Genomic DNA, 13,326 nt, shown 5'->3' on the forward strand with positions numbered 1-13,326 from the left:
ATGGTGTTAAGAACATCATGGAGCTTGGTAGTCAAGTTTGAGAAAAAGGGAAAAAGTGATAGAAACAGGTAGAATGAGCTTTAAAATATGTTTGAATGAAGCGGGCAGAGAAGTGCCTTGGGGCGTTGAGACCACTTCTGGGTCCTACCCTGGCATGGTTTCTTTTACTTGTCTTCTGTTTTCTCTGAGTGAGTTAAAAATAACCATCAAAATATTATAGGGTCCAAAATATATGGAGGAAAAACTGACAAAACTGAAAGAAGTGGAAAATTCAGTGGTTAAAGTTAGAGATTTCAGTACTTTTTTCAATAATTAATAATAGAACAGCTAGACAGAAAACATAAGACTTGAACAAGATTAAGCCTCTTGAGTGAAGCTGATGGATAAGGTACACTCTACCCCACACCATCGGAACAGAGATTATTGCACAGTGACATATTTGACCACACATTAGATCATGGAATAAGTATGCTCTCTAGCCACAGCAGAATTAAACAATAGGAGGAAAATTTGAATCTTATCAAATACTTCGAAATAAAACAACTAACTTCTAAATACACCATGGGCGAAAATCAACCACATTCCTTTGCACCCTAAGAGCTTAAAAAAAAAAGAGAGAGAGAGAGAGAGAAAAAGAACCCAAAGCAAGCAGAGGTAGGAAATGATAAAGACTAAAGTGAAAATCAATGAAGTAAAAATCAGAAGAACAACTGAAAAAAGTAATGAAACCGAAAGTAGATTCTTTGAAAAGATCAAAACTGATAAATCTTTAATTAGACTGATCAATTAAAAAGATACTAAAATCAGGAATGAAAGAAGAGACATTACCACACCCCTTAAAGAAATTAAAAAAGCCTATACAGGAATATTATGAACAACTTTATGCCAACCAATTAGACAACTTAAATGAAATGGAGATATCTTAGAAAGGCACAAAATACCAAAACTGATTCAAGAAGTGGAAAATCTGAATTGTCCTCCAACAAATTAGTAATAACCCTAACCCCAAACCCCAAACCCTAAACCCTAACCCTAACCCCTAACCCTAACCCTAACCTTAACCTAAAAATTTTCCTAAAAACAAAAAACAGAAACACCCACAGGTACAAAGAGCAGACTGATGATTGCCAGAGGGGAGGGGGCTTTGGGGCTGGGCAAATGGATGAAGGGGTGTGGGAGATAGAAAAACCAGTTTCCTACAGATACAGAAGCCACACCGATGTGCTGTCAAACATATAAAGAAGAAATAATATCAATCCTTTGCAAACTTGTTTAGAAACCAGAGATATGAAGGAACATTTTTCAGTACCTCCTGTGAGGCTAGTACCAGCCTGATAAAAAGGGAAGGCTATCACAGGAGAGTATGGAGCAATATCCCTCATGAACATAGATGCAAAATTCTAGAGCAAAATACTAGCAGATTGGATCTGTCAACATAAAACTGTATTATGCACCATGTTTAAGTGGGATTTATAAAAAAAAAATCGGGTGTAATACACAGTTATTGATAGAATAAAGGGCCAAACCCACTTAATCATCTCAATAGACACAGGAAAGCACTTGACACCCAATGATGATTAAAAAACAAAAATTAGCAAACAAGGACTAGAAAGGAACTTTCTCAACCTGATGAAAGGCTCTATGGAAAAGCTGCAGCTAACGTCATAAGGGAAATTTTGAGGTGTCAGAAGTGTTCTAGAATGATTGCCGTGATGGTTACACTGTATCCATTTACTTAAAAATCAATAAACCGTACTACAATGGGTGAATTTCATGGTACATATACCTCAACAAAGCTGTTTTAAAAGATACTATGGGATAAAATCACATTATAAATATTCAAGGGCATATGTTCTTCAAAGTGTCCTTCAGAGACCATATAGAAGTATACTTAATAGTCCTAATGCAAGTTAATTAATGTATAAATCATGGAAATTTCATCAGCATTATTTCCCCTTTCACAGTTATGCATTTGAGGGTACACATGAATATGAATATTCATATGCTTCACAAGGGAGTATATTTCAAACTAAATTTATTATCTATACGAAACAGACTCTTCCTGCATTCCTGGTTATTGTTCATGGAACCATAGGATTTTTCTTCCTCATATGAGCATCTTTTGGTTATTCTTTATTTCTCCCCCTCTTTCCTTTGCAGAATAAGTTGTTAAATTTTGTTCATTTTTTTTTCCCCTCTGCATTGACTCTCAGAGGTATCCCTAATTGTACAATCCCATTTCCACTATTTTAGTTAACCTCTCTTGTTCTTTAAGATTTATTTATTTAAAGAGAGAGAGCGTGCACGCATGGGGCGGGGCAAAGAGAGAGAGAGAGAGAGAGGAACTTCAGCAGACTCCTTGCTGAGCTTGGAGCCTGAGCCAAAACCAAGAGTAGGACACCTGACTGTGCCACCCAGGAGCACCTCTCTTTTTCCTTTTTTTTTCTTTTTTTAAATGATTTTGGTAGGTTTTCTCTTCATGTGTTAACTACTTCCTTAATCATTAGTTATTACTTTAATCATTCATTTTGCCCCAAATCCCATCCCCTTCTAATCTGTTATTTCATATGCTGCTAGATTAATTAAAGTATATTTATCACCATTTTACTGACCTATTCACAACCTTTTATTGCCATCTAATTTTGTATTAGCTTCAATGCCTGAGCCTGGTGTTAAAGGTCCTGAGAAGTTTGTCCATTTACCAACTTGCCAGGTCTACCTCTATTAATTTTGCTCTTACCTGAACTATTTGCTCTTCACTAAAGATACTCTGAATTTCCCCAGCACCATTTCTTGATTTGTTCTGTCCTTCCACCATTTTGGTTTTCGGCTTTTACACATTTTAAGATTTTATTTATATCTTGCATGTGCCATGATCTTGAAACCCTGTTTCATTGTTCCAGTTAGGAGTAGTTTTGTCCTTTGATAAGTACTCATAGCAATTTCTTTGTCCTGATGCTTACTACTTTCCTTTGTATTGTAGTCATTCATGTGTGTATCTGTCTATAGATAAGCATATGACAGGAAGGTCTGATTGATTGATTTGGCTTTTAACTCTTTAAAAATTTTAACACTTAAACAATTTTACATATATAGTAAAATTCATTTGTTTTGCTATTAAAGATTTATTTTTGAGTCTTGTTTTTAGATCCAGCACAATACTTTGCATATTTTAGGTATTAAATAGTGTGTTTAATTAAAAAAATGAAAACTCTTTTTGGAAGATATTAACTGAGTTTTCTTTGTTAAGAACACATCTGTTGGGGTTGGTGGGGAGCTAAACATGATCTAGGATTTTCCCGATCAGGTATTTGGTACAGGACCAGAAAACACATGTGTGCACGTTGAATTTTTTGGTTTGTTTTACTTTAAACACTAAGGAACTATTCACAAGATCATACTAATAGTGGTTTTAATTACACAATTACAGTTGATAATGAGTATAATTAAGCAGGCAGCCATTCCATTTTTAAAACGACTGTTTATTTTTCTTTTAGTTTCCTTACTGCGGAATATTTTAGTCCTTATACAATGGGGACATGAAAATGTAACATTGAAAAACTAAATTTTTCTGTTTTTTTTTTTTTGTCATTAACATTTCATTCACTAGCAACATACATGGGGGAAATCTGATAGTTTTTAGTAATTTTAAATGGTCCTAATTTTTAAAATATTGTTCAGTTTCTGTTTTAATATTTTCTGGAATCAAGGTATATTGATATTGATTATATATACAAGGTACATAGTTTGAGGGGCATATTACACTGAATTTGCTCCTCCCCCTTCTTTGGATTTCTCTTCTCAAATTCTGGACATCCTGGTGTCCCTGGACCTAGCCTTGTCTCCTCCATCCACTGAGACTGTAGTTTCTGCTTGGATTCTACCCTTGCTCCATGGAAAGTAGGAAGTTCCCTCTGGGAGGAAGCCAGAGGACCTCAACTAGTATGCTTTCAGGGATCATAGCTACCAGTTTCTGCCTAATTTGGTTTCTCTCCATGGCCTTCAAGTTATTTATTTATTTTTTTTGGTCTGATCTTTTTAGCTTTTATAATTATTATTGGTATAAGTGTTAGTCCAGTGGAAGCTACTTTGCTGTGCCTGAAACAAAAACTGGACATCTGCATTTGAAAAGTAAGATATGAAAATAAGAGTATTTAATATAGGCACATTCAAGATATTGCTCAAGAGAAGTAGAGTCTTATTAGTTCATAGTGATTTCTTTTCACCTTATTATTGCTTCTGTCTTTAGCAATCTAATGTTCAGATTCCTCACGTGGGACAAGTACAGTATGGCTTTACTGTAAAAGCATGGAATATTTGAAGTTAGTAGTGAGGAGAATTGGTTTCATAGTGCACAGATTGAAATCTGTATAAACTGTCCTCTTATTATCATGATATACCAATGTTATGCAAAAAATTGTGATATAAATGTTACTAGATACATGTTAGTGTATATTCACTTATCCATAGGTATCTTGGGGAAGAAACAAAAACCCATTCAAGCTATCATAAGAAAAAATAAGGAAAATGTATTAAAGGCCAAAAGGATATATTGTGGAACCAAAGAATAGAAAATTTAAGATGTTATTAGCAACTGGATTTGAGACCTGTAAAATATGGAAAACTTAGGTTGCAACCTTTAAATCTCTCTTCTGTGGGTCTCCTCTTTCTCTGTATCTGGTCATCTAGTTCATTCTTTTATTCTCTCTCTGCAGATTGGCTTTCTTTGGTTTTTCATCCACACAGTACAAGAAGGTTGCCCTAAAGAATTTACATCTCGGGTGCCTGGGTGGCTCAGTTGGTTAAGCGACTGCCTTTGGCTCAGGTCATGATCCCGGAGTCCTGGGATCGAGTCCCACATCGGGCTCCCGGCTCAGCGGGGAGCCTGCTTCTCCCTCAGACCCTCTCCCATCTCATGCTGTTTCTCTCTCTCTTTCTCTCAAATAAATAAATAAATAAAATCTTTAAAAAAAAATAATTTACATCTCTTCATCTCCATTGACCAGGAGAGACTGTATCCCACTAATACATTCCTGGGAAAGAGAACCTGATGGCCTTATTGGGGGTTGGCTGTCTCCCCAGTAGAGTAGGCTCTGGCTGAGATGGTGGAGTTCCATGGTTACAAGCATGGCAGCCAGAGTCCACTGTGTAGTTGGGGAACAATTTTTAGATGAAGTGAGGATTTTCTAAGCTGGGAAGCTACTGAAAGGGATTTACCATATTAACTACCTAGAAGGATCTGGATGTTTCTACTTAGATTAATGTAGGAGCTGAAGACAGGAGATGTGTTCACTGTAAGCTGGTAAATTCCATATTTATTTTTAGGAAGCTCTTGGTGTATGACATAAACAGCCACAAGCAGTATTTTAAATAAAGAAGGTTGAATGGTAACTGAGGGGTTCATTTAGAATGATGTTACCAATGTTAAGCAAGTTCTAAATCTCAAAATCTTGGCCCTGCTTTATACATCATGAGATTTCTGACTAGTATCTTAGCAACTGCTAATCAAATATTATAGCAGAAGAGATGCCTGACCACCCCAATTTGTATGTTCTTTATTTAAAGCATTATATTTCTTGGCTTCTACTGCAGAACCATCTAACATACCAGGTACTCAAAAGATACAGTGAATCATAATATCACTGGGATATATAGATACCCTGGTGCTTTCCAACCATGTTTTCATAATTCTTATCTTTGGTTTTATAAATTAATACCTTTGAAGTTGAACTTAAAACACCCATAAACTTTGACTGTTTTTAAGATTTTATTTATTTATTTGACAGAGAGAGAGACAGTGAGAGAGGGAACACAAGCAGGGGGAGTGGGAGAGGGAGAAGCAGGCTTCCCGTGGAGCAGGGAGCCTGATGCAGGGCTCGATCCCAGGACCATGGGATCATGACCTGAGCCGAAGGCAGACGCTTAACAACTGGGCCACTCAGGCACCCCAAACTTTGACTTTTATTACAGGAATTCCCTGTATTTAAAAAGAGAAAAGATATGAAGGAATTTAGAGTCAGCAAGAACATGCGATAATCTTCTGTAGGTTTTCTATGGGCAAGTTATGTTTGCTATCATATATAATGACCCCTTACACAGTGGACTCTGCTTGCCATGCTTGTAACCATGGAACTCCACCCTCTCAGCCAGAATTCCAGTCTTGGGTGATTTTCCCCAGGCAAAAGACAACATGTGTGGCTTATTTCCTTTCATAAAAATGGAAATTTGAACTCATAAGTAATGGTTTAGGATGTTTATGTACAATTTAGAAGATGCAGTACATTATCCACAATGATGTGGAATCACCAAGAAATTACATGGTTACATTTTAATACCAGGTGTCTGATGTTTGTGTCAAGACTTGGTAGTAGATTTCACCTAATTCAGACAAATTTCAAGCATCTTAGAAAAAGGAGCTTTTTTGTTCTTTGAGATATTTAAAAGGTACTTTTTATAATTTGGTGTCAAAATAAAACTTTACCTGTTTTAATGCAGTATTTTCCAGCTGGTGGTAAATGATATTAGGAAAAAGAGGTGAATACGGTGAAGGAAACAAACATGGCAAAGCCTATGATTAAAATCATAGCTATCCCTTTTTAATTTTACTTGTATTATAAATGATTTTTATACTGAGAAATCATTTACAGGGCTCATTCTGTTTTGGAGACTATTTCTAACATGCGTATTAAAAACATATACATCCCCGCCGGCGATCCCGGCCTTATGCTCTGTCGGGGCGGCTCGCGCCGAGGCCGAGTCACGCGTGGGGCTGTGCCCCGGGGATGCGTGCCCCGGCGGTGGCCCGTGGGACGCCGCGGCGCCACCCGCCGCTGCAAAAATAAAAAATAAAAACATATACATCAAGGCTTCTTACCACATTTTGTAAATTTCAGTGATTCACTCTCTATATATTTGATTTTCTGGTATGTTTCATGGCTCTGTGATGAAAGTAAAGAACTATAAAAATTGGGGTAGTCAGGTGTCTTTTCCTTAAATGATATGTCATCATATCAGGCAGTTTTTGATGAACACTTGTTTAACGATGCATCAAATGGGTACTGTAGAGCTCAGAAAGGGGGACAGCTGGTCTAGAGTGTCTTGGGAAGGAGTCATTGGAGAGAAAACATTGGAACTGTTTTTGGGATGGGTTTGTTAGGGTATCAAGGAAAGAGAGTAATCTAGGTCAGGCATTCCAAAAATGAGAGGGCCCAGGCATGTATGTTCAGGGAAGAGGTAAGTAGTTGATTCTCTTTGAGTTCTGGGTTCATGTTGAGAAGACTTAAGATATGATCAGGAATAGATACTGAGGTCATATTGATGCAGATAACAAATTAGCCTTAAGATGACATTGGCAACAGTGTTTTAGGAAAACCCTTCTGTTCATGGTGTATGGGAGGGACTGGAAGAAGATGAGACGAGAAGCAGACCGTGAGAGAAACTGCATGAGTTGAACTAAGTTGGTGGCTGTCAGATGGATGGGTAGGGACAAACTAATAGAGAGTTGAGAAAGAGTGACTGATGCCCCGGGGAACTAATTCCTGCACCGGTACAAAGGTGAGGGAAGGTAGCCAAAGACCGTTCTGAAGTTTTAAACCTGGAGGCCAGGAAGAATAAGAAACCACTCACAGAAAGAAGACAGAAGGAATTACCCATTTTATGGGAAAAGGATTTAGGTCTCAGAATTTAGGGTTGATTTTATCAGAGAAATGTGTGAGTATATTAAGCGTGCAGTCACATAGTTGGAACTGGAGCATGGGAGAGAAATCGGGACTAAACCACATTATGGTAACAGAAATACGTGTGAAGGCTGCTTTGTAAGTTTGGAACCTAAGGACAAAAGAGGAGGGAGATTATAGAGAATGAGGACCAAAGCAAGATTTTGGTTAAGAAGGTAGAAATAGTATGTGTTTATCAAAAGAAAGGGAGAAGCAAGTGTATAAGAATAGGTAACAAAGTAAGAGGTGATAGTTAAGAGGACTTACTGACACGGAGAAAAAGAACAGTGATGTTGAATTACCTGAGTTTTAAGGATGCTCGTCAGGTAGGCCCTGATCAGTCAATATTTTACTGTACAAGACCATCCATTGATTTCTAGGACAAGAAGTACCTCAGAAGAATTACTGGTTTAGTGTATCTTCATACTTCGGTAGAAACGTATTTCTGTCATACTGATTGGTGTTAAAACCAACACTTGAGTGAAACAAGTGCCTTTGTAGACGTCTTTCTGTGATCCTATCAATTTGAAATTCTGTTCTGGTTTACTAGCCTTCTTTTGATCACAAATTCCCACAAACTTTATTAGCATCAGCGCTAGATCTACCAAGTAATTGAGTGCCAAATCTACAAAGTCATCAAGTCCCTCAGTTGAGTTGTTACTAAAGTTGAGACCCAATTTAATATTCTCCTTGACTCTTGGGCAGTTTGGATGATGTATTAGCAGAGACCGTATTTGTCAATATATTACTTTATCACTGTGCTGAATAATATTCTGGTAGCCTCGTAAACATATATAAAAAAAAGCACTGACCAATCTGTTAATATGTTTTATAGTTTCCCAGGGAAATTTCCTTTGTACAGAAAATTAAATAAGTTCATTTACTGCCACCCATAGCCACTCTCATTGGCAGTTTTTATGCTTTCAGTAAGAGTAGAGTGTCGTGGGCATGAGCCAGGCTCCAGAGTCAACTACACCAGGGTTGAAATCCTGGTCTATTGTTCTGTAATTATAAGACCGTAGGCTAGTTTCATTTTTTTTTTTTTCTTAAGACCATATACATAGGTTTACAGCAAAATTGAAGGGAAGGTACAGAGATTTCCCGTTAATTCCTGTACCCACACATGCATATAGGCTAGTTTCTTAAACCTCTAAATCTGTTTCTTCATCCTTAAAATATAGTCACTCTAGCTTCATAGATCGGAAGGTTGAATTAGGATCGTTTTCTAAACATGTCTGATATTTGATAAATATTAAGTAATGTGTATGTGCTCATAACAGACATAATTGGCTTTAAAACTTGGGATAGCATCATGCTCACAGAGTGCTTCATAAATTCTTTTTGATGATAACGTTTAATAGGTCCTCACAACTTTATTGAATGAATAAGCAAGTGAATGAATATACATCTGCAGACAGGAAGGAATAGTTACTGAAACCTGAGTGTCTGCAGAGCTTTTATTTCAGTCATGGGTAGAATTGCTTGCTTACGTGTACTGTAACACTTGGTTATCTTAAAATTTTAAATATGGCAAGTGATTACAGAAATGAATTGATGTGCTTTAATCCCAGGTTGGATATTCTTAGGAACCATGGTGATTTCTCTTCCAGATCTGCTACTTTCTTTCACAACAGTGGGAACTTTTTAGAGCACTTGTCTTAGAAATACAACAGTTGGGGTGCCTGGTTGGCTCAGTCGGTTAAACGTCCGACTGTTGATTTTGGCTTAGGTCGTGATCTCAGGGTCATGAGATCAAGCCCTGTGTCAAGCTCCAAGCTCAGCCTGCCTGAGATTCCCTCCCTCTCCCCCTCCCACCCCTGCTTGCGCACCCCCCTTAAATAAGTAAATAAATAAAATCTTAAAAAAAAAAAAATACAACAGCTGATTCTAGCCCAAGCCCCATCCTCTGAGGCTGTAAAGTGGATCGATTTTATAAGCATTACCCATTGGCAGTAGTGATTTAAAAAGCTGTTGGTTTTCTTGCTTTGAAGATGAGCAGTGGCCCTAGAAATCATTTGTAGGTTAGCACCTCTTAGCCTGCAGTGGCTCATGATACCTCTTAGCAGGTTTGCTAGAGTCGCTTAATCCCCTTCGCTATTGAGTGAGGGGTGTGACATGGGCTCGAGAGTGAGTCCCCCAGGGTTCATTCCTCAATCCCTAAACCACTTTCTTATCTGTAATCTGAGAATTCATTTGATCAGATGTTGTGCTTTAAATAAGATAATACATCTAAATTAGCCCCTTCCCTACAACATAGTAAGCGCTCAGTAAATATTATGGCATTGCTGCTGATGTTGCTGTAATTGGCAGTTCCGAGGGTCATAAATGTTGATTAACTCACTTGGCATAGTACCTGGCACATAGCAGACCCTCACTAAAAATGTTCCCCTTTACCTCCAAGTTCAAATGCCTAATAACATCCTAGTCTTAGTTTTAGGTATAGATGGCAATTAGACGACTTTCTGGCTTTAATGAATCTTTCCTCAGATCTACAACTAGAAGTCTGAATACCTAGGTTCATATACTTCTGAATGTCAAGGATGAGATTTTAAAATTAGGTTTTCATCATTTTAAATTGCTTTTCTTAGTAGCATGTCATAAATATGTGTATTAAACTGCTTATCTGATTGTACAGATGCTGTTGACTGAGTACTTGGATATGAAAAATACTCGTACGGCCTCTGAACCATCAGCTCAACTAAGTTATGCCAGCACTGGACGAGATTTTGCAGCCTTCTTTGCCAAGAAGAAACCTCAAAGGCCAAAAAATTCTCTTTTTAAGTAAGTATCTCCCTGATGGTAAGATAGCAGGTGTCAAGAAGTGTTTGATCCAAGTAGGGTGGCTTTCTACTTTATTGGCAGCTGGTACTTCACCCAGTTAAAGCTGATTTGAAAAAACTTATAGGAAGTGAATATATTTTTTATTTTGTATACATTTGTTTTCTGGAAGGGGAAGTGGCTATTTTGGATTACGGTTAATGGACTATCTAGGAGTTTTAATAAAAATTTTTAGAATTTATTCCTGTGGTGTTTTATATAAAATGAAGGGAAATGAAGCTTGCCAGTTGTTTCTGGGGACTTCTATATGAAATGAAATATGTCAGCTTTTGAAAAAACCCCAAGTGCCAAGAAATAACCTTGAAGTTTACACAAATCTCCTTAGCTAAGTAGCATTGGATTTTATTTGGTTTAATAAAGGAACAGTCTGGAAGTTCTTTTTTTCTAATTACCATCTTACTTGACAGCACCAGGCCATGTTCCTAAGTGTATGTCATTTGGTAACAGCTAACAGTTAATATTATTCACATTAATAGTGACAACAGCAACAGCTACCACTGAGTGCTTACTAAGTACCAGCTACTGTGGGGAGATGAGTTTCTCAAAATGACCTCAAACATAATTTAATTCAGATTATGTCTGATTTCGGCAGCAGGAGTAGCGGCTAATGCTGAATCCTCTCTAAGTACTAGCGAAAGCATGAAGCCATTTTCATGGATTGTCTCATTTACTCATTACAACCTTATGGGTCGGGGTTTTATTTTTAATCCTTTTTTGCACATAAAAACTTGAGACCCAAGCGAGGTTAAATAACTTAAGTAAATTCACAGAGCTAGCAACTGGTAGAAGCAGGATTTAAGTCTTTGTCAATCGATGTGTTCTTCTGAGGAGTCGGGAGATAACTGGTTAAGCAGTTGTACCTGTAAATCTAAGCATATAAAGTGACTACAGAAGTATTGTCTCTGTATTTTGAATTTGTTATTTTTGAATAGTTGAAGCTCCAGTATCTTTTACTGATTCATTTTTGAGATTTGTTTATATCATAGATTTATAGAGTTCTTAGTCATTATGGAAAGTTTCAACAGTGCATTCATCTTGTGGTCTAGAGGAGAGGAGATTGAGTGTGCCTGCATTAGAATAAAATGCATTCTGTGTATTGAATGCATTCTTTTTTTATGCGTTTTACCATTTTGTTCAGAGGATAGACGCACTATTAGTTAAAATGCTTTAGTCCCCAGGTAACATAGGACCCCATTGGAAGGTTCTTACCTCACACAGTAAGGAGGAACGTAGAGGAGTCCGTCATTCGACTGCAGTATCCTCCAGGACCCAACCCTTTCATCTCTCTGCCTTCGGTCCCACTCCAGTATAGTGGTGATGCCAAGGAAAGGGTGGGATTCTTCTGCAAATTTTTTTGGGGGGGAATTAATAGACTCTTTTTCATACCACTTTTCAATTTACAGAAAAATCAAGCAGGCAAGATAAAGAGATCTCTTATGTCCTCCTTCCTCAGAATTTCTACTTACGTTAACACCTTGCGTTCGTTCATATGGTACATTTGTTACAACTGATGAACTGATATTGGTCATTATTGACTAAAGTCCATTGTTTACCTTAGAGTTCACTCTTTGTGTTGTACATTCTGGGCGTCTTGGTAAATGCTCACTGTCATATATGCACCATCACGTTATCATACAGAATATTTTTGCTGTCCTCAACATCCTGTTTTCCACTTACTCTTCCCTCTTTTCCGCACCCCCGGAGCCCCTGATAATCACTGTCTCTATAGTTTATCTTTTCCAGAACATCTAACAGTTGGAATCATAGAGTATGTAGCCTTTTCAGACGAGCTTCTTTCACTTAGCAATATGCATTTCATGTCTTTTGTGGCTTGATAGCTCATCTCTTTGTATTGTTAAATAATATTCCATTGTGTGCATGTACCTTGGTTTTTTTCCATTCATCTGTTGAAAGACCTCTTGGTTACTTCCAGTTTCTGGCCATTGTGAATAAAACTGCTGTAAACGTGCAGGTGTTTAGATGTAAGTTTTCTCTTCATTTGGATAAACACCTAAGAGAATGATTACTGCATCATATGGTAGGGTCATGTTTAGCTTTGTGAGACACTGCCAAACTGTCTTACAAAATGGCTATATCATTTCAGATTGGTTTTTTAATTAATAATTGTTATCCATTTATTAATCTTTTCTGCCAGCGACAAAGCCCCTCTGTAAGTTTTCCTCAGGTTTTAGGATTGGGTCTTATGCCCATTCCTAAACCAGTCACTGGCAGACCACAGTGATTGTCTTAAAACAGTCAGGGGTCATCTCTGGTGATAGTCTTGGGCTAGAGAGGAACCACTTTTCCTTAGCACATAGCTGTTTGAAGAGGGAGGAAAGAAGCCGAATGCCCAGATAGAATGGGGGCTCTGCCAACAAACAGGAAAGATAGTGGAAGAAAAAAGGTGGTTAACTAAGATGGCCTGAGATGCTGCCTAATACTTAGGCCTTTGCTTTGCTTGCTTGTTTGCTTGCTTGCTCTCTGGCATGCTTTCTCTTCTCTCTCTCTCTCTTTCTCTTCCCAGCTCAACTCACTGTTGTAAATCAAGGCGTATTGCAGAAAGCAGGTTTCAGTGTGTTGAGATTTCATGCTCTCAACCATCACCCTTAACTTTCAACCTCAGACCACATATACATTTTTCCACATTTAGCCATTCCTGAAATTGTGATACTGAAAAACATATAAATTATTAGAACTGAATAAATGAAGTAATTGTTAAACATTTATTATTACTGCGTAGTAATAAAAACTCATCACCCACACAGAATTAGAC

At 37.6% G+C, this 13,326-nt stretch overlaps 1 protein-coding gene across 1 annotated transcript in view; it reads left to right on the top strand.

Moving 5' to 3' along the window:
* The window catches only part of EXOC4 (exocyst complex component 4), a 735,341-nt gene that overhangs the window by 181,653 nt on the left and 540,362 nt on the right, over positions 1-13,326 (top strand). Inside the window, exon 8 of the mRNA XM_035021134.1 lies at positions 10,351-10,496. Within this exon, the coding sequence (XP_034877025.1) occupies positions 10,351-10,496 (146 nt within the window). The remainder of the gene's footprint in view (positions 1-10,350; positions 10,497-13,326) is intronic.

This window comes from Mirounga leonina, unplaced genomic scaffold (genome assembly GCF_011800145.1).
Source record: "Mirounga leonina isolate KUSES-001 unplaced genomic scaffold, KU_Mleo_1.0 Mir_174, whole genome shotgun sequence".
In the NCBI taxonomy this organism is placed as follows: domain Eukaryota; kingdom Metazoa; phylum Chordata; class Mammalia; order Carnivora; family Phocidae; genus Mirounga; species Mirounga leonina.